General features: G+C 40.5%; 2 protein-coding genes across 2 annotated transcripts; both read left to right on the top strand.

Moving 5' to 3' along the window:
* Nucleotides 1-804: 804 nt before the first annotated feature.
* atcaya (ATCAY kinesin light chain interacting caytaxin a) lies at nt 805-7736 on the top strand. The gene is made up of 12 exons (XM_041935660.1): nt 805-881; nt 2929-2987; nt 3110-3355; nt 3900-4073; nt 4285-4387; nt 4574-4705; nt 5055-5141; nt 5426-5524; nt 5818-5853; nt 6052-6123; nt 6275-6333; nt 7722-7736. The coding sequence occupies exons 1-11, from the start codon at nt 805-807 to the stop codon at nt 6306-6308; spliced, it is 1119 nt and encodes a 372-aa protein (XP_041791594.1). The 3' UTR covers nt 6309-6333; nt 7722-7736.
* A 5167-nt stretch (nt 7737-12903) lies between these two features.
* LOC121605184 (muscle-specific beta 1 integrin binding protein) lies at nt 12904-16663 on the top strand. The gene is made up of 8 exons (XM_041935000.1): nt 12904-13107; nt 13959-14049; nt 14522-14570; nt 14814-14988; nt 15606-15677; nt 15834-15940; nt 16093-16178; nt 16395-16663. Exons 1-7 carry the CDS (start codon nt 13082-13084, stop codon nt 16176-16178), a joined length of 606 nt encoding a protein of 201 aa, XP_041790934.1. The 5' UTR covers nt 12904-13081; the 3' UTR covers nt 16395-16663.
* The last annotated feature ends 1271 nt before the right edge of the window (nt 16664-17934 follow it).

Below are 17934 nucleotides of genomic sequence, written 5' to 3'. Positions count from 1 at the left end.
GGAATCCTCTGTCACTCAACAGAACCTGCTCAGATATTGTGGATTTTATACTTGAGTGGAGAACTACAAAGAGAGCGGGTCCAATTAAATGTCCACAGCGCTCATCACCAGCAAGACCTGTGCTTCTTTTATAAATTTGTCACTCCTGTGCTGTGATAATGCATCTGGAATTCAGCATTAAATCCTTTCATTTAGATGAGTGGAATGCACCCCAGTGCTGCCACTGATTATGCATTGTGCATTGTGCATTACTGCATTATCATCATTATGTGAATTCTCTTTAAACTCTTGAGCAGAGATGAATGAATATTAGATTCAAAGAGAGATTCTTCTGTTGATTGTGTGTTAATGCTCTTGGTGACTTGGCGCCTGTGTGTGGGTGGAGATCAAAAAGGCAGCAGTCACTTCAGTGTGGTACAGAAGCAGGGATGGAGGATTAGGTCTGCATGTCGTCCTCCTCATTGGCCTGATATTTGACTTTGAGGAGAGCTGAGCTCGGAAAACGCGTCCGAATGGGTCACATGCCTCTCACATGTGCTGCTCTGGGCAGGGGGATAAAAAGCATGTGAGCCACGGCGGCTACAGCCCCTCAAATTGCAATGAAAAATCGCTTGGATAAAATCCTCCCACAGTGGCGGCTTTCCCCTTCAAAGTCAGAGACGTTTTCCTGCAGCGCAGCCATGAAGCTGACAGTCTAGTTAGTACACTAATTTCACGTGGCAGTCTTCCTCTGTTATTGTAAATGTTGCTCATTAATAACCGCTTTTCTTTGCACCTGCAGGCCCCTGCTCTCCTCTCTGAGGGATGGGCACCACAGAGGCAACTCTACGAATGGAGAACATGGAAGTGAAAGACGAGTGGCAGGATGAAGACTTCCCCAGGTGAAATCCTTCTACTTACTGCTGGTCATCATGTATCAAACTGTCCTGATGCCTGAATGAGGCAGCTGAGCTTAAAGCTGTCATCTCTTACCGCTGTGTGTGTGCTTGTAGCTATATGGCATATGCTTGTGTGTGCATATGCAGCATATTTTAATTTATGGACGAATTGCTTATTATTAAGGATTAATTGTGCAGTTAATTATTGATAAACAGTGCTTTTTTGTGGGCCGGCTGCACCATATTACTTCCATTACAGTGAAGTCTGGGTGGATGTAGAAGCTGTGCTCTTTATGTTAATCTGTATTATTGTAATATTAACACTTTTTTCATTAAAAAAACATACTTATCTTTGTGAATGGGATATCTTGTTAGTCATTAGTGAAGCTATTCATGTACTTCTGTGACCCAAGACTTAAATAATAATTATTTTGTTAGTGTGAGCTGATTTTAACCTCCTGTTCACACTTGGTGCTAAAACAGCCGGTCGATAATTTGCCACTGAAGGAAGAAGAAAGAGAAACAGTAAGAGAAATGAAGGAAAAAGACAAGTTATTTTAATGCAGCATAAAGAAGCATTTCATGAAGCACAGGAATTTACTGTTCAGAGCTTGATGGGCAGAAAAAGAGCAGGGGAGAAGTGTGATTACAGTCAGCACTTGGCTCTCTCCTCCTCCCTTCCTCCCTCGTCCCTCCTCCTCCTTCAGATTGCGAGGCAGGGAGCCAGGGAGCAGGTGCAGCTCTGTCTGTAAATGGTCTCAGGCTACGTCATGTGACGCAACAGCAGCCGCCGATCAACAACACAGCATCGGCAGGAAAATGGTGGCAGGTTTGGGTTAAAGAAAGAGAGAGACGCGGAGGAACAGCCAGCAGCAACAGGATTACTGAGGCAGCCTCAGAGACGCTCTGCCCGAGTCCATCTGAGACGACAGGGAATGAGTTAGCAAACCAAATATAAAGGTGTGTGAGGGAAACTGCTCATTTGAGTCGGCTCTGACAAGAGCAGCCCTGTGCTATTTCCAGAAGGTAAGCATCATCAGTTCATCCTGATATTGATGTTTGCAGCTGAAGGACACAGCATCCATAAACAGGAACAAAAGAGATTATCTTGCTTTTGTTAAAGGAGGAAATAAATCCATGAATCTGCTCTGTCATAGAAAAGGCTTCAGTTTTTGACAAAGGGAGTGTTGGACTATAATCACTGCGGGGGTCCCAGGGGAACAGGGTCCTCAGTGCCAGTTGCTCTGGGCTAATGCCAGTATTGTCACACACTGTCCTCCTCTAGATGGGAGGATGAAGCAGTTGGCTTTTTGCAGGACTGCAGCTGAGACCCTCTCTGCTGAACAACACTGCGCTGCAGCTCTCTGCATCTCTTGTGTTTTCACCACTTAGCTGTACAACCAGCTCCTTGGTTGCACTGGGTGTTGTTGCTGACAAGCATGTGTGAGCTCATCCTAATGTGCGTGGTTTTGCTTACTTAATAAATAGACAGACGGGCTACACACACACACAAACACACACACACACAAACATATGCAAAAGCAAGACTCTCCGCTCCTCCTTCTGTGCAGGGTGTGAGCTGTAAATAACAGGCGGCATAGAGGAAAAAAGCTCTGCAGCACTTTGTCTTTATGCAGACACACACCTCTTCCCTCACTCGGTCTCTTATTCCTCCCCCTTTCTCCTCTATTTCTCCTCCCCTCCTCCTCGCCTGGCAGCCCTGTCATCTTCATCTCTCCCCAGAGAGAAGTTAATTACCACCTCTAACCTCTTCTACTTGCCGCTCTTTTTAGTGCTTCCCCAGATCAGTGTCAACACCCACACCTAGACTGGTCCTCTGAACCCCATTCTAATCACATGTAGCATTTTATACTGAGGCCGTAGTTGCATACTAGTGCAGCATGCACAGAACATAGACCAGAAAAAGCACAAAATAAATCTTATTAGCCAAAAAGTTTCTTTTAATTAGGAACCTTTTATGTGACTTGCTTTGTGTATCATGCTCATTAAGTACAGTACTGGCTGCTGACCTGTTTATGTTCCCCTCCAGACCACTACCAGAGTACGGAGACATGGATTCCTCCTGTGGCCTCACAGACGACAGAGCCTGTAAGTACAGCAACACTGTGGAGTAGAGGGTCACTGACAGTGGAAAGGCCATAATACCCCCGATTTATGTATTTACCAGTTACATTTCCTGGTTTGTCTCTCCTCTCCCGGTGTTCCTCTAGCTCCCCCAAACTCCCTGAATGTGAGCCCACCTGGGGGCGGGGGTGTGTCCTCGTCGCACCGTAAACGCCGTACGCTGGTTGCCCCGGAGATGAACCTTTCACTGGACCAAAGTGAGGGTTCTTTGCTGTCAGATGACTTCCTGGATACGCCGGACGACCTGGACATCAATGTGGATGACATCGATACACCTGATGAGACAGACTCGCTGGAGTTCATCACCAATGGCAACGAGCTGGAGTGGGAAGGTGCGTGGTTAAAATGCACATGCATCCCCTTTTATTACCCCGAGTTAAACCATAATACAGTTCTAATGTGTTTTATCTGTTTTTATGTGGTAAGCTCTTTATTCAAATTTATTGCTGGTATATTTCATTTTCTGTACTTTCATTTGCCTGGTTTAATTGTTTTTGTCTCTCTTTTTTGAGGAGCACTTTCTAACTTGAAAGATAAAGTATATATAAAGTTTTCCTATTACATTTCTATATTCTAACTCACCACTTTACTAATACAATGTGCAAACTGTCCTCACAAATGTACCCACACATGAGAAATCTGGATATCTTCAATCTAAGCCTTACTCGACATTTAATCCTAAATTTAATATCAATCTTAATCCTTACACAGTGATACAAAAGGTAACTGTATCTCTGCTTGAACTGAAAATAATCCTAAATCAACTGTTCAACCTAAGGCTCACCTAAAATGAGTTAACCTACAGTCAATATATAGTATTTATAGTAGGTACTTCAATGTAGAATTACCAGTCAATCTGGCTCTGTGTCTGTCCAGATGACACACCGGTGGCCTCAGCCAAAGCAGGTCCTAGTGACGGTTCAGGAGATGCGGACAAGGAGGGCAATGCCAACAATGGGCACCTCTGGAGGACAGTGATCATTGGAGAACAGGAGCATCGTATTGACATGCAGGTCATCAGACCCTACCTTCGGGTCATCACACACGGAGGTGAGTGAACGGAAAGAAGATGGTTTCCAGAAACATACAATATTTGCAGTTAACGAACTAAAACATGCAACCTTTAATCTATATGACATTGTAAATGCAAATGCCTGACAAGACCAGCATTGATATAAAATAAGCATTGTACTGTCCTATCTGATGTTACGGTGCACAGCCATGACATTATTCACAGTTAACTGAAACTCTCCCCCGTCAGGTTATTATGGCGAGGGCCTTAACGCCATCATTGTTTTCTCTGCCTGTTACCTGCCTGACAGCAGCTCTCCAGATTACCACTACATCATGGAAAACCTCTTCCTGTGAGTCTGCCATGGATAACTTTTAGTTTTCAGCAGTAGGCTTTAATGCTGTACAAGGATAGATTACTGAAAACCAGATGTAGGCTCCTAACTCAGAGGTAACATAGTGTCTCGTAGGAAGGTCACAGGGGTTGGTCAAATGTAGGCAAATGTAATCCGTCCATGACGCTGTACCCTGTCATACAGGTATGTGGTGAGCAGTCTGGAGATGCTCGTGGCTGAAGATTACCTGATCATCTACATGAACGGAGCCACTCCTCGGAATAAGATGCCTGGGATCAGCTGGCTCAAGAAATGTTACCAAATGATTGACAGAAGGTGGGAGAAGGAGAAACTGCTCCCACATACAGCACTGAATGATGTTAACTGAAATATGAAGTAAGACCAGCTGCTATTTTTAGCTGCTGAGCATTGTTCACCTTCATCACACAGAAATGCATGACATGGATACCGACAGACACGAAACGATAGTCATGGAAGCTGTCAGTCAGGAGCAGACTGAAGATGACTCACAGGCTATTTACAGCTGGACTCTGTTTAGAAAAAAAAAACATTTTAATTATCTGTTTAATATTCTTAATGTCTCTACACATATATGTTAGTTTTAGCAGAACTTATAACACTTACCTAACTGTGGACGGACTTGTTGTTTGTTTTGTGATGGCAGATTGAGGAAGAACCTGAAGTCTTTGGTGATCGCTCATCCCACGTGGTTCATACGCACGGTCCTGGCTATATCCAGGCCCTTCATCAGGTAATACACACCATCTGAGCAGTGATGCTTCAAACTAAGCGACACAGAAAAGTTAATTGCACAAGTTAAAATGCAATGTGTGGTAATAATCAGAGCTAACCTACAGATATCAGACCAAGCTTTTGATTTGTCCTCGCTCTCTGAAAAAATAGTGTTTTAATTTTGGCAACGATACAGTATCTTGTACAAATGACAGTTTTCACAGATTAGTATTGCACGCGTTGACCTATTCATGCTCAGCTGTTTATTATTACATTGCTGTTGTCCTGTTGTCCTCTGCTTAGTGTAAAGTTCATGAACAAGATCCAGTACGTCCACAGCCTGGATGAGCTGGCGCAGATCGTCCCCATGGAGCACGTCCACGTTCCGGAGTGTGTGGTGCAGTAAGTATCTCTGACCACTAGATGGAGAAAATGAGCTGAAGCAGTGACCCCAACCTGCAGGAAGCTGCTGCCATTTAAAACAAGATTATTCATGCGAGCATGGCAGAGAGCACGTCTAATGAGACATCTAATGAGTTTGAATAAATGTAAAAATATTTCTTATTCAAAATGACTTGTCTGAAATGAGGATATAACAGTGTGATCATGTCATTATCCTCTTTGCTGCTGTAACAAATTTCCCCGCTGTGGGATTAGAAAAGAATGATCATATCTCTCATCTTACTCATTTTCAGGTTTGATGAGGAGAGGCTTAAAGCACGGCGGGAAAGGTAGATACATTTATCATTTTTTGTTTCATTTTGATAACTCCTGCATATATAGAGCGCATAAAGACTTGCACCCAAAATGAACTGTGATTTAAGCACTTAATCTGAATTGATTGGCTACCAAAGACTGCTATTAGATACTAATACCTTTAATACCTGCATTAACTCTGTTTGTGTATGTGTGTGTGTGTGTGTGTCTAGGATGGAGCAGGAGCACAGGCAGCAGGAGCAGCAGCAGTCAGTCCCACAGGAGGCAATTAAAAAGTCTGAGAGGTACTTGTCTGCTGGTCCAACTTGGATTTTAAATGCCTCATATTTTCATACTGGACATTTGACTAGTTGGGACATTCATCAGTTTTTGGTCCCCTGTCGTCTTTCTAACTTTTCAAAAGTTCTCAGAGCATTTTTCCTTTCTCGTTTTCAGGCCGAAGTCAATGATTGTGGATCAAGGATTATGAGAAGGGCAGAGCTCTGCAGGTGAAGGTAACGCAAACCACTGTTTTCTTATGAGCCCCAGTGTGAAATAGATTCACCACATAGACTCTATGTGTCTATGTCATAGACCTTTACATCACCACACAGATGCATAAATAATTCACTTTGTATATGTTTCAGAGGACAATCAAACATTTCAGTATATTTGCTTACTGTTTAGACTTCCTAAATTCTTTATTATCTGATTGCATTCATTATGTGCATTTTCAATCAATCAAGTATTTATCCGTTCTGAAATAGAGTTGAAAAGTTGGGTGTAGATGCATCTGAGAAACTGAAAACTAGATTAAAATGCAGCATGATAATGTCATTTTTACACAGTAACAGGATAACTATGTGCATGTGTTGTAGAGTATGAAAATTGTTTGCAGAGAGATTCATTACATTTGCATGAGCACAAAGGCCTGTAGAGGAGACCCTCTCTTCACATGTGTCTGTTGTTTTGCTGCAGGAGCAGACAGTGTGAAAATGGGGTGGACGTCTTGTTAGCATTTATTTAGGAAGTGTTGGCAAATAGAGGGCTTCCATGCACATTCAGATTCACACTCATCCAGTTGATTGTCAGGGATTATCTGCCTGTTGTTTGGCATGTTTTACAGACCTTTACACTAGTGTTGAGCCGTCAGATGGACTCGTTTTTCCGGCTTCTTCCAATTGCCCTTTTCTTCTTCTTCTCTTCAGTGCTTCTTTTTCCTCCTTCCCCCCTCCTGATTACGCAGGGTCTTGTCCGTTTTAGTGCAGAACACAGTGCATGGTCTTGAAGGAGAACAAATGTTCTGACAAAAGCTGAATCTCTCTGAAGGCTGAAAAATCAAGAAAGATTTGATGAATATTTCATCAGGGAATTATTGTGAATGACATCTTCATAGAATAAACAGCATCCATTAGTACTATTAGTAGTAGTAAGTCATACCGACAGCACCCTTCAGAGGCAGAGTGTTAATGGGGTATGTGCTTTATGAGCTGGTTAAAACCAGCTAGCAGAAGGATAAATATACAGTAGTGTGATGTAACTGTCTGTCTTGTCTCTTTGACTGAAACGCCACTGATCAAATAAATAGAAGTGGTTTTAAACAGCGATGAGGATAAAAAGGCAAGAGTTCAGTTACACGTCAGGATCAACAGGTTGACTCTGTGTCTGCAAACCTTCAAGGTAGATCAGGCAGGTGTTCACTTGGCGATGATGGGTGATTGGTGATGGGTGTAAATGTTTTCCTAAGATTTCCAGTGTACAAAACTCCTTTTAGATGTGAGTATTAAGTAGAACTTCATTTCTGACTGATTTTTCCAAAACACTGCGGTTGTTTTGAGTGTTTTTATCATACTGTTATCATACTGCTATCATCATCCACAAACCTTTACTTCTCTTTGTGCAGGACGTGCGACAGACATACGGAGCAGGAACCCTTCGATTTGGTCCATCGAGTCCACACGTGCTTCCTTGTTTTACCAGCATCCAGATGACGATTCGTGCCGTCGTTTTCCTATGAAGATGGTGAACGCCGCGTCTCATTTTCCTTCTGTCTGGAACCCCTTCTTCCTCTCTGCTAGGGGTTTCACATTGCAACCTGAAAATGTATGAGGGAAGTCGCTGCCCTGCTACAGGAAGTGCTTCGCCATGGATACTGTTGTTGGGCTCACCGATTCATTAACCTAATGTGTGGTTGGACCTGTTGGATAGCTCATATTGTAATATTACATCACCATGAGGCTCTGGAAGGCCAGGACATCGGGCTCTATAATGTAAATTGAGAAGAAGAAAGAAAATTTGGCAGTGTTGGGTTAAACAATTGTAACTCCAATTGTGAATCTTCATGCTGTAACTTTATTTGAAGCATTACAATCTTTAGTATGGACTGAGAATATTTTAGAATTCTCCTTTTTCTTAAAAAGAAAGAAAATTAACCGAAAGGAAGAGGCTGGGTTTTGCATCCAAAATTCGAGGTGTTTTTCTGAGTTCCTGAAATTCTGACAATTGGAGATACAAGGTTTTTGCCTGACAACAGTGCTGTGTACATGTGTTTTGAAAGATTGAACACAACATTATTAATGTAGCAGACGTTGAGTTGGGGTTTGAGTGTGACCACCAGGCCACATTTCAATTCACGCTGATCCGTGTGAATCTGATGTGTGTTCAATGTAAATAATAGTGGCTTTCGCATCAGACGCCTTCATCTTTAATCTTTTGCCTCATAACTGCTGTATCATAAGGCCAAGCCCTCTCTTTTACTGTGCTGACATGTTGAAAATGTCCAAATGTACTAACATCCGTACTCTACCTTGTGTTATATTTTGATGTGCCTCAGTCTTGTGTAGAAAAATGCAGGAACATGATCAATATTTGCAGTTTGTGGCCTGAAAAAACCCACATGAGAGGATCTATAAGAATTATACGTATGTTGTAAAATGTGAAGCAATGCTTGTTTACTTTGTGTAACATGTTTATGGCCACAAAAACAGATTTTATACAATATTACGCAAATATGCTCCATATTTACTACATCTTATTTAGACTTTGTCTGTATATCACATACTGTATGTCATGCATAAGATGACTAAAATGCTAAGCCACCATTTACAAAACATATACAATGACTTTGTATAAAATCTGTACAAAAAGTAGCCATAATCAAGACAAATTACACATGCACTAAACACTTGTTTGCATTTCTATAATTCTTATAGATTTCTTACAAGAACCCTTGCTGTCAGCTCAGATTTTGAAAGCCCCCTCTGAAAGGACGGCCTTTAGATCTCATTTCAATATGATAATGTTTATGTGACTTATGTAATTTTAAAGGGTTTGTTTAACATCTCCTCATGTTTTCTGTGGCTGTTTTTGACACACGTTGCCATGTTGTACAGAAGTTTAAACACTTCTCAAACTTCCTAAAGCATTATGGATTGTACATTTTCTGGGCTTACATTGATTTTATCTAATGTCTTCCACCTGTTCAGCCTATTGTAGCAGGAGAGCAGTGGAGTAAGAATTTTTATTTTTGTAAAGAGCTGCATAATTGTATTGCCTGCCTGCCTTGTTTTGCACTATTGGATTTGGTTGTCACATAACCTTTGAATGGTTTCAGCGTATTACGTGATTTATGATTTGTGTTTAGGAGGCGATGTGCTCTCCTAAAATCTGTTCTGTGTTGTTGACTGATGTCGTGCAGTTGTGTAGCTTTTAGTAAGGCATGGACATGTTTATGCTTCTTTTTGGTGCAGAAAATAGGACTCGTGAAATTCTTAAGTGCCATCTCAATTCGAGTTTTCCTCATGTTCTTTTGCCTTTCTGGTACAGGAATGTTAATGAAAAGGCTCAGCTTTTCTGCTGTTTTTACACCAGTAAACCAAACCTGAGCAGGCCCATCGCATGTTTATCACCCAGAAGATTCTTTGATTATTTTGTTTGTTGGCTGCACTGAGTGCCTATTTTTAAACCAAATGATTAAAAGAAATCCAGAAAATGTGAAGGAATGTAATGTGTAGCCTTTTTTAGTTATTATAGTTTCCAGGTTTACTTTATCAAGTGAGACCCAATATCATAAGCAAGGTTTGCATAGAAAAGACTGGTGTGAAAATGTTCATTTTGACTTTAAAAGCACAATATTTATATTGTTACTAATTCTTTGCCTTCCATTTCTCTGCTGTAAAATGTTTGCTCGGATTTAAAGACACTCTATCATTCATGGTTCTGAAGTGTTTACATTGAAATGATTGTTTCTGCCTTGTAAATAGAACTGAATAAACTGTTCCTCCCAAAATCTTTTGCTTTTTTGTTGCCAAACTTTACTCATTTCTAGTCCTCAGATACAGTTTGTTCTGGAACAAATGAACTTCCAAACAGACCCTTCAGATGACTTTTGTCCATTGCAGAACACTTTCCAATATGAAAACAACATCTAAATTTAGAGCCTCATAGTCAGTTGTTACCCAGATGTGTAAAAAGGCAAATGTTTGCCTACAAGTTTGTCATATTAAGTGCTATAATTAAGTCAGTGTTGTGTTTACAGCTTGTTTCCACTGCACCCAAGAGGCAAAGCAAGCATTTGTTGCAGGTTTAAGGAGCAATTAGGCTTTCTGTTGCAATGCGTTACGTGTGTGTTATTTTTATTCATGCATTTTAATTTGATCCTTTTAATAAAGCTAGTGGAGGAAGTGCCTGAGGCTTCCTGCTTGTTCTTTGTAAGCTTATCTTAAAAGCACAAATAAGAAGATGATGCAGACTGTGTTTGCATGCTTATACACACACCGTTATGTAAGTTTAATGAATGTAGCCCCAAATAACAAATTTGCCTCACAGGCTTTACAGTATCCACAGCATACAACACCCTCCGTCCCTCAACACTGGGAATAATAATTGGGAGGGAAAGAAACGCTGGTAAAGCTCATCAAGCAAAACTGACATTCACATCCAAAATATGAAAAGGCCGCCTTGGTCTCGAGTTCATTCATGAATGTACATATTATGGGGGCAATACATAATGTGCAGTCATTCGTTTCTGTAATCAAATAACAGAATTTTCTCTTCTTCTTTGTTTCTTTTTCCTAACAGGTCTCTTTTTATGTTGCACACAGTTGCCCAGAACATTTTTAAGCAACCTGCTGAGCTAAATTTGCCTCAATGGCTTCTTGAGGTTTGATGCCAAACTTCCTGCCGGATGAGGACATGCAGGTGCTCGACAACATCCCATAGGACACCTCGCTTTTGGTGCCGCTGTTTCAATGTGATGTCACCACGCCAGGGGATGCCACACATGTCCGGACAGGGCTGCGATCGAGTCCTGTGATGTCCGCATAAGCATAAGATTATCACATGAGTCACCCACACATCTCCCTTACAGCCAGTTCTGACAGAGAGGGACCCTGACTGTCGACCCTTGACCCGGCTGTGACGGGATTCACGTTGCACATGGACACATACACACAAATAGACATGAATGTCACACACAGTGCCTCGGAAAAAGTTCAAAGTTCAAAATCAACACATTAATACATTATAAATGAAAAAAAAAACTCAGTTTTCTCTTAAGATTTACTTGAATCTGAACCTCTATTGTGAAATACTGTCCCAGTTGTGATATTTTCCACAAAGAATAAAACATCAGGCATGTTGTACATTGCTCTGTCATGTCTGAACCCACCTGCTGTCCCTTTAAATTTAGCGGTCCTGCTTGCTGCACAGAGGAGCTCACTGTCACGACAAACTTTATCTAACCCATGTAAGTTTATCTGGGATGTGACAGAATATGTGGAGGGTTTCTATCTACATCGCTAAAAGGATCCAGTGTGTATATTAGTGTGATTTGGAAAAAGGATCCAGGCTGTATAATCTGAAGAGGGTGTCAGAAATTGGTTGAGCAGATTTTATTGCATCTCATTACAATAACTCCTGGAAAAATGTACCTGTCATGCTCCATATTCTTATATGTTTAACTGAATGTTTTGTAGGTCCTGCAGAGGCAATACACTGTAGTGTAGACTAGTGGTAACAAGTAACTAATGAAGCAGTCAACTCAAATCCATTTCATTCACTTATTCCACCATCACAAATTACAAATTTACAATCTGAACAGAATTTGACACCCTCCATCCTTAGACCCTTTATTCTAACTACAATACTTAAATACATTTTTTAAGTACTTCCTCATTGCTTTCATTTACTTCTATATAGTTGAAATTAAATATATATGATATACACTCAACCGTATGATATGGATTATAGTATAACACTCTACAAGAGGCATTTCTGTGTGACAAGTACTTTGACTTTAACTACTTACAGTACATTTTGCTCACAATATATATGTACTTGTAATTCTGTATAAATTTTCAATGCAGGACCTACTTATAAAAGAATACATTTAAACATATTGTACGTCACTTATTGCTACTTTTACTTAAGGATCTAGTACCACTAGTGTTGACTGGTCAGACCACAGTCAGAGAAAAGAAGTGTTCTCATCTGTCCTCCTGTCAAAGACTATAATCACATTTTGCTTTTAATTAACATTTAGCATTCTTGAAGCCATACATGTGAATAGTTATTGAAATGATGTAGGCTTGACAGACTTTTACGTACATTGTTTACAAGCATCAAATTACCTTAATAACTTGATTCACAGTTCACTTAAATAATATCTGACAATCACATTACCATTTTCCATCTAACTGATTGTTGTAGCACTGTTAACAAAAATTGAACCAGGTTGCTGGTAAAGAGAGGACGCAGCTGTTACTTTAATGTATCTATATAACACCATCAATGGTAGTTTTCCACCGTACCTTAGGTCATAAGGTGGATTAACTGCTGAATGGAATAGTACGAGCTGCTGATCTGTGACGGACAAGTGCAGGTGCACTGAAATATGTAAATATGTGAAAGTCCGCCGGCTGTGATTGGCTGTTGGCGTGATCTCTGCTAGAACTGATTGGCTGCTGCGACGGCGCACGTAGCACGAGGTTAAAAGGGCACGAGCACGTCTTACCACGAGAACGCCCCTTGCCTGCGTTTTTGGTGACGCAATACGTCACAAGTTGGATATAAATTGCGGCGCCACACGCGCGCAGTCAATGGCGCAGTAGGGAAGCGATATCGGTCCACAGTTTCGACTTTAAACTTTTTAAACCGTTTAATTTGTTGGATTTTTATCCTTGACTTCGGTAAAAAATAAAAGAAGTATTCTTGACTTTTTCCTCCAGCTGACGTGAAGCAGGACAGCCGAGAAGCGACGAAAAGATGAAGTACATTATAGGAATTGGCGGGTAAGATTTTATTTTTTTTATAAAACAGATATTTGCTGGCATTTTACACGTAGGGTTACACCAGCTCCTACCTGAAATGCTGTCATCTTAGCGGAACTTACTGACGGTTGAGAGGAGTTAAACAGTTAATGTAAGACTGTTGACTAAATGATTTTGTGTATCGTTATGTTCTTCGTGGAGGCATCTTCAGACAAACTATAACGTCAGTGGTTCGGATGAGGTTATTTATTTCGAACGTTGGCTTCCGGTTGTTATACATTATCCTTCTGGCCATATGTATTATCAGCTCCCCGCCAGAATGTAGTAAAGGCTGCTGTTGGACCGGTTTAAAGTCATGTCCGGTGTGGCTGGTTTGTTGTCATCACTCGAGCGGGATATTTGAAAATTCACCGCGAGACTCAGCTCAAAAGTGGAGGGAGATTCAACATCAGTGTTGTTCCAAAATAAAAGCCGTTTATTACTACAATCCTCATTTCTATATCAACTTTAACAGTAGGAAATGACACAATTTTATTGCTTTCTAATTACTCTAATTACTCTCTAATTTCTAACTAGGTTTAATGAAAGCAAATGTTTTAATTTAGCACCATTTGACTATTAAAGCTGTGCAACATGTAATTGATCACATACATCTTTTATTGCATTTTACTGTGTTTCAGGCAGATGTGACTTTGTCATGTGTACCTAATGAACAATACTTTGTACTATAAAGTGTAAACAAAGGGTGCCACATGGAGACTCTGGAGGAAGCTTGAATGGCTGCTTTTTTTCCCAAAATAGTTTCATTTTAAAACATTATTAAAAGAAGGAAGACATTATAAATCTACATTTTATCACTTTTTTCCTTACAGAGTCACTAATGGTGGCAAAACCACCCTGACAAACAAGCTGATCAAGACGTTGCCAAACTGCTGTGTTGTGCACCAAGATGACTTTTTCAAGGTGAGTTTTAGTGGGTGGATAATAAATAGTTTTATTGTTGTTGCTGTTTCCTCTGAGTAATGCATGAGCATTGCATGCCAGCAAAGTAGGAATAAGGAAATGGCCTTGATGTCTTTATTGCGTCAATCATTATTTTCCTCCCTTGTATCCTTTTAATTGCTTAATAATTATCCTTATACCTATTCAGCCTTACTTCTCCAAAACCTTTCTAACATGACCAGATTCTATTTTCTGCTTCATCTTCAGTAGCACCTCCACATTTTATAGTGTTAAGCTTTTCCCTCTGTCTGCCATTTCCACTAAAGCTGTGTACTTTTGAAAAAAATGCTTGCTTTAATTTGTGCATGCCCTTTGGTGTGTGCTTTTGTGTGTGTGCTTGTTTGGCTTTATTACTCTGGCATGTGAGTGGGAGACTGAGACTGTTCAGAGCTGTGAGGTTGCAGCAATGTTTTATTGGTGACTGTTATTTCAGAAACCTGATCAGATAGAGGTCGGGGAGGACGGCTTTAGACAATGGGATGGTAAGACTTCACTGAAGACTGCCAGTGACTCATTGTTTACCCTTTAGTGTCATATACGTTCACCTCCAACATTTCATACATTTAAGCCATTTCACATGCACACCATTATATAAACATTAAGATAAAAATAAACTCCAGTAGTTTGGAGGAAAAATGCAAAACACATTTCAATTTTTATATTCTCATCCATATCAATTCACTGTCCCTTCCATTATCTTCCTCCCAATAAATCTTGCTCTACAGTCATCACAGCTTTGGATATGGAGGCCATGACCAACACAGTCAAAGGCTGGATTGAGAACCCGGTGAAGTTCGCCCGTTCCCACGGTGTCTCTCTGTCGTCTGCATCTGATGTGGCCAACCCTGATGAGCAGTCCCACATCCTGATCGTGGAGGGCTTCCTGCTGTACAACTACCCGTAAGTTGACTTTGCTTCGCTCAATTTAAAGTCACTGTCTGCGCCACCCTGTGACCTGTTATGTTGACTTGCATATAAATTGGCTTTATAAATGAGAATTGTGGTTAGTATAGACAGTGCTTGTGTCTATTTGTACAATGTGCAATTTCCGCTGTGAGAGATTATGTTGTTTGTTTATAATCTGTAAACTTAATTGTAAATCTAAGTTCCCTCTCTTAATGCACCTCACAGTTTTTTTTCCATGACGGGCAACAACAGGCCACCTTGTTTCTTGCAAATTCTAAGAAATTCATGACAACAAACGTTAGATGGGTGGTGTTATTTCTGCTGTGTCACATGGTAGTTTTGCATGCTTACCATTGGCACATGCTCACGGATCCGTGCAGGCAGGGTTGGGCGGGTCCTGCAGATAGAGATAAGGGTTTCAGCAGAAAGAGGCTCTCTGAGTTGTCCTTAAAGCTGGCTGCGAGGTGATGAGTACTCTGTATGCTAGGGATGAATGTCAAGCATGCTGCAGAGATACAGATAAGACACTGTAAGAGCAGTTGCATAAGTATTCTCCTTTTCGCTGGTTTGGTTGAAGGCCTTGTTCATCACCTTGTGCATCTCCCCTCTAGGCCCCTGCTGGATGTTTTCGACAAGTGCTATTACATCACAATTCCTTATGAGGAGTGCAAAAGAAGGAGAGGGTAAGAGTACGCAAACAGAATCAGTTATACTGTTAGTGTCAATATTATTACATTTAATCACATTTACACTTTTATAATTATTCATTTCATTTGTTGTTTCCCCATAAACCTGTCAAGGCAAGTAGATGGTCTCTAACTACTTGTTATTGTTTTCAGAACAAGACAGTACACTGTCCCTGACCCCCCCGGCCTGTTTGACGGCCACGTGTGGCCCATGTACCTAAAACACAGGCGTTTGATGGAGGACAGCGGCTTGAATATTGGTATGTTGCAGCATTGATGATTTAGTCTGCTATTTGCTCATTTTTTTTGTCAAATTGTGTCTAATCTGTCTAGAAAATTGCAACAGTTTCTAATGTTTTTAAGGCTGGTTTTGAAACATCTTCTTAACTTGTCAACTTGTTGTGTGTTGCAGAGTATCTGGATGGTTTGAAGCACAAAGAGGAGATCTACAACCAGGTGTATGAGGACATTCAGAACAATCTGCTCAATCGTTTATAGGTAAGAGGACTGATTAAATGCTACTATATCCTATGTGACAAAAATTATATTTTGGTTTATAAATGTACATCTTTTTTAAAAAAAAATCTGCCAGTTTCTTTTCTCCAGCTAAAAATATTGTTGTATTGGAACCCTGTTGGCTCAATTTTAAAAGGAAAAGGCTATTAAAGTGCACGACCTCATCTAATTTCTTTTTTTTTCCTGTTTTTCTTGCAGCAGGAAGACTCCCCTCCATCCCTGTACAGAATTTGTAAATAGTCCGAAGGATTCTTTTTTACGAAGTTTTTCTAATTTTATTCTTTTGTTTGTAAACGCAACAAAGCAATGTTAACTTATCGCTGTCTTTTTTTTTTAATCATCTTCAGATGATCAGAGTGATTGTTCAACGGATCATGAGTATGTTACTGTTATGTTAAACCACAGACTTGTACTGGACCATTTGTCTCGTTCTCCTACAAATAAATGTGTTTGTATCTGATGATATACAAAACATCAAGAATCTCTGCTTTCTTGTGTGGTCATCCAAAAAATAAATTCCACTACAATGTTCAGTATATTACAAGATAAAGAGCTACATGATTCCATTACCGAACCTGCAATGCCACATGCTTTATAATGATAAATACGGATAACCATGACTGGTATTGGTATGCAGTTGTGTGGACACTGGCCTTCCAGAACCAGCCAAGGATTTTAATGCCTGTATGTTTGGTCACAGCTAAAAGATTTATTTTTAGAAAATTAAATCAGCTGTTTCAATTTAGAGGAATTACTACAAATTCTGCTGTCACCACAGCTCATTTGGGCTCCAATAATACCATCATACCATCCCTTTATTGACCTATATAACCTGAAGACTTTCATTATCAACTAATCTCTCCTATCTTGTGCCCCCCCAAGAGGTTACGAAATAGTTATAAGATAATGGAGCAGAAGTTAAGAAATCTGGAAGAAACATTGTGCTTTTCTCTGACGTGTTGGAAACCACAAATGAAGAGGGTGATGAAGAAACTGGGCCACTCTGGATGCCACATAGCTCAGTTTTAGCTGGACCAAATAAACATAATCCAAGTGGCGAGGCATTTAATCTCTTTGATGTCATTATCGGCATACCTAAAATACAGAACATAAGCAATCCATATGAACTACATCCACATCGAGTTTTGACTCGCATCTATTTTAGAGACAGGAAAGGCTTCCTGCACTGCAGCTCTGAAATAACTGTCCCCACTTACCTCAAGTAGATACCTGAGTAGGTCAGAGACTAACCACAAGATTTAGCCTATTAGCACTAGATTTACAGCACATGAGGTGCAAGGCACGTGCCGACACCATCTATGTTTCCACACGTATAAATAGGCCAGAATAATTTCTCATTTACCGTGAGGGAATACCTTATCCTTTCATGGTGTTAGTTGGTGTTAACTTCATCTTATACCACGGCTAATTACAGAAGAGGTCAGGTACGTGCATGTATTTTCGGGGCCCCTCATTTCCAAAGTGCATTGACACGATTTCTTTCATTAGAGGAACAAAGGACCATTTGACTTTAAAATCAGCCGAGGCTTTGGCTGCTCAGTCAGAAAGTATTAGTGATTTAGGTCATTTTGTGTCCCAGTTGTGGAAAACCTGTGTTGCAAAGCAGCAGAGAGCAGCAGATAACTTTAGGCTCCCGTGTCAGCGCCAGCTGGACTTGTAGTGCATCACCAAAGCTTCATTGTATACTGTGACACTAACAACCAGTCTTTCAGCTCCT

Source organism: Chelmon rostratus, chromosome 4, assembly GCF_017976325.1.
Source record: "Chelmon rostratus isolate fCheRos1 chromosome 4, fCheRos1.pri, whole genome shotgun sequence".
Classification (NCBI taxonomy): Eukaryota; Metazoa; Chordata; class Actinopteri; order Chaetodontiformes; family Chaetodontidae; genus Chelmon; species Chelmon rostratus.
This window is presented reverse-complemented; position numbering and strand designations above follow the sequence as displayed.

Coding starts and splice junctions, on each gene's coding strand:
- LOC121605184 (XM_041935000.1), top strand. CDS start 13,082: ATGAAGTACATTATAGGAATTGGCGG. Junction 14,571..14,813: donor CGGCTTTAGACAATGGGATG/GTAAGACTTCAC, acceptor CTTGCTCTACAG/TCATCACAGCTTTGGATATG. Junction 14,989..15,605: donor TTCCTGCTGTACAACTACCC/GTAAGTTGACTT, acceptor TCTCCCCTCTAG/GCCCCTGCTGGATGTTTTCG.
- atcaya (XM_041935660.1), top strand. CDS start 805: ATGGGCACCACAGAGGCAACTCTACGAATGGAGAACATGGAAGTGAAA. Junction 882..2,928: donor CAGGATGAAGACTTCCCCAG/GTGAAATCCTTC, acceptor GTTCCCCTCCAG/ACCACTACCAGAGTACGGAG. Junction 4,706..5,054: donor TACCAAATGATTGACAGAAG/GTGGGAGAAGGA, acceptor TTGTGATGGCAG/ATTGAGGAAGAACCTGAAGT.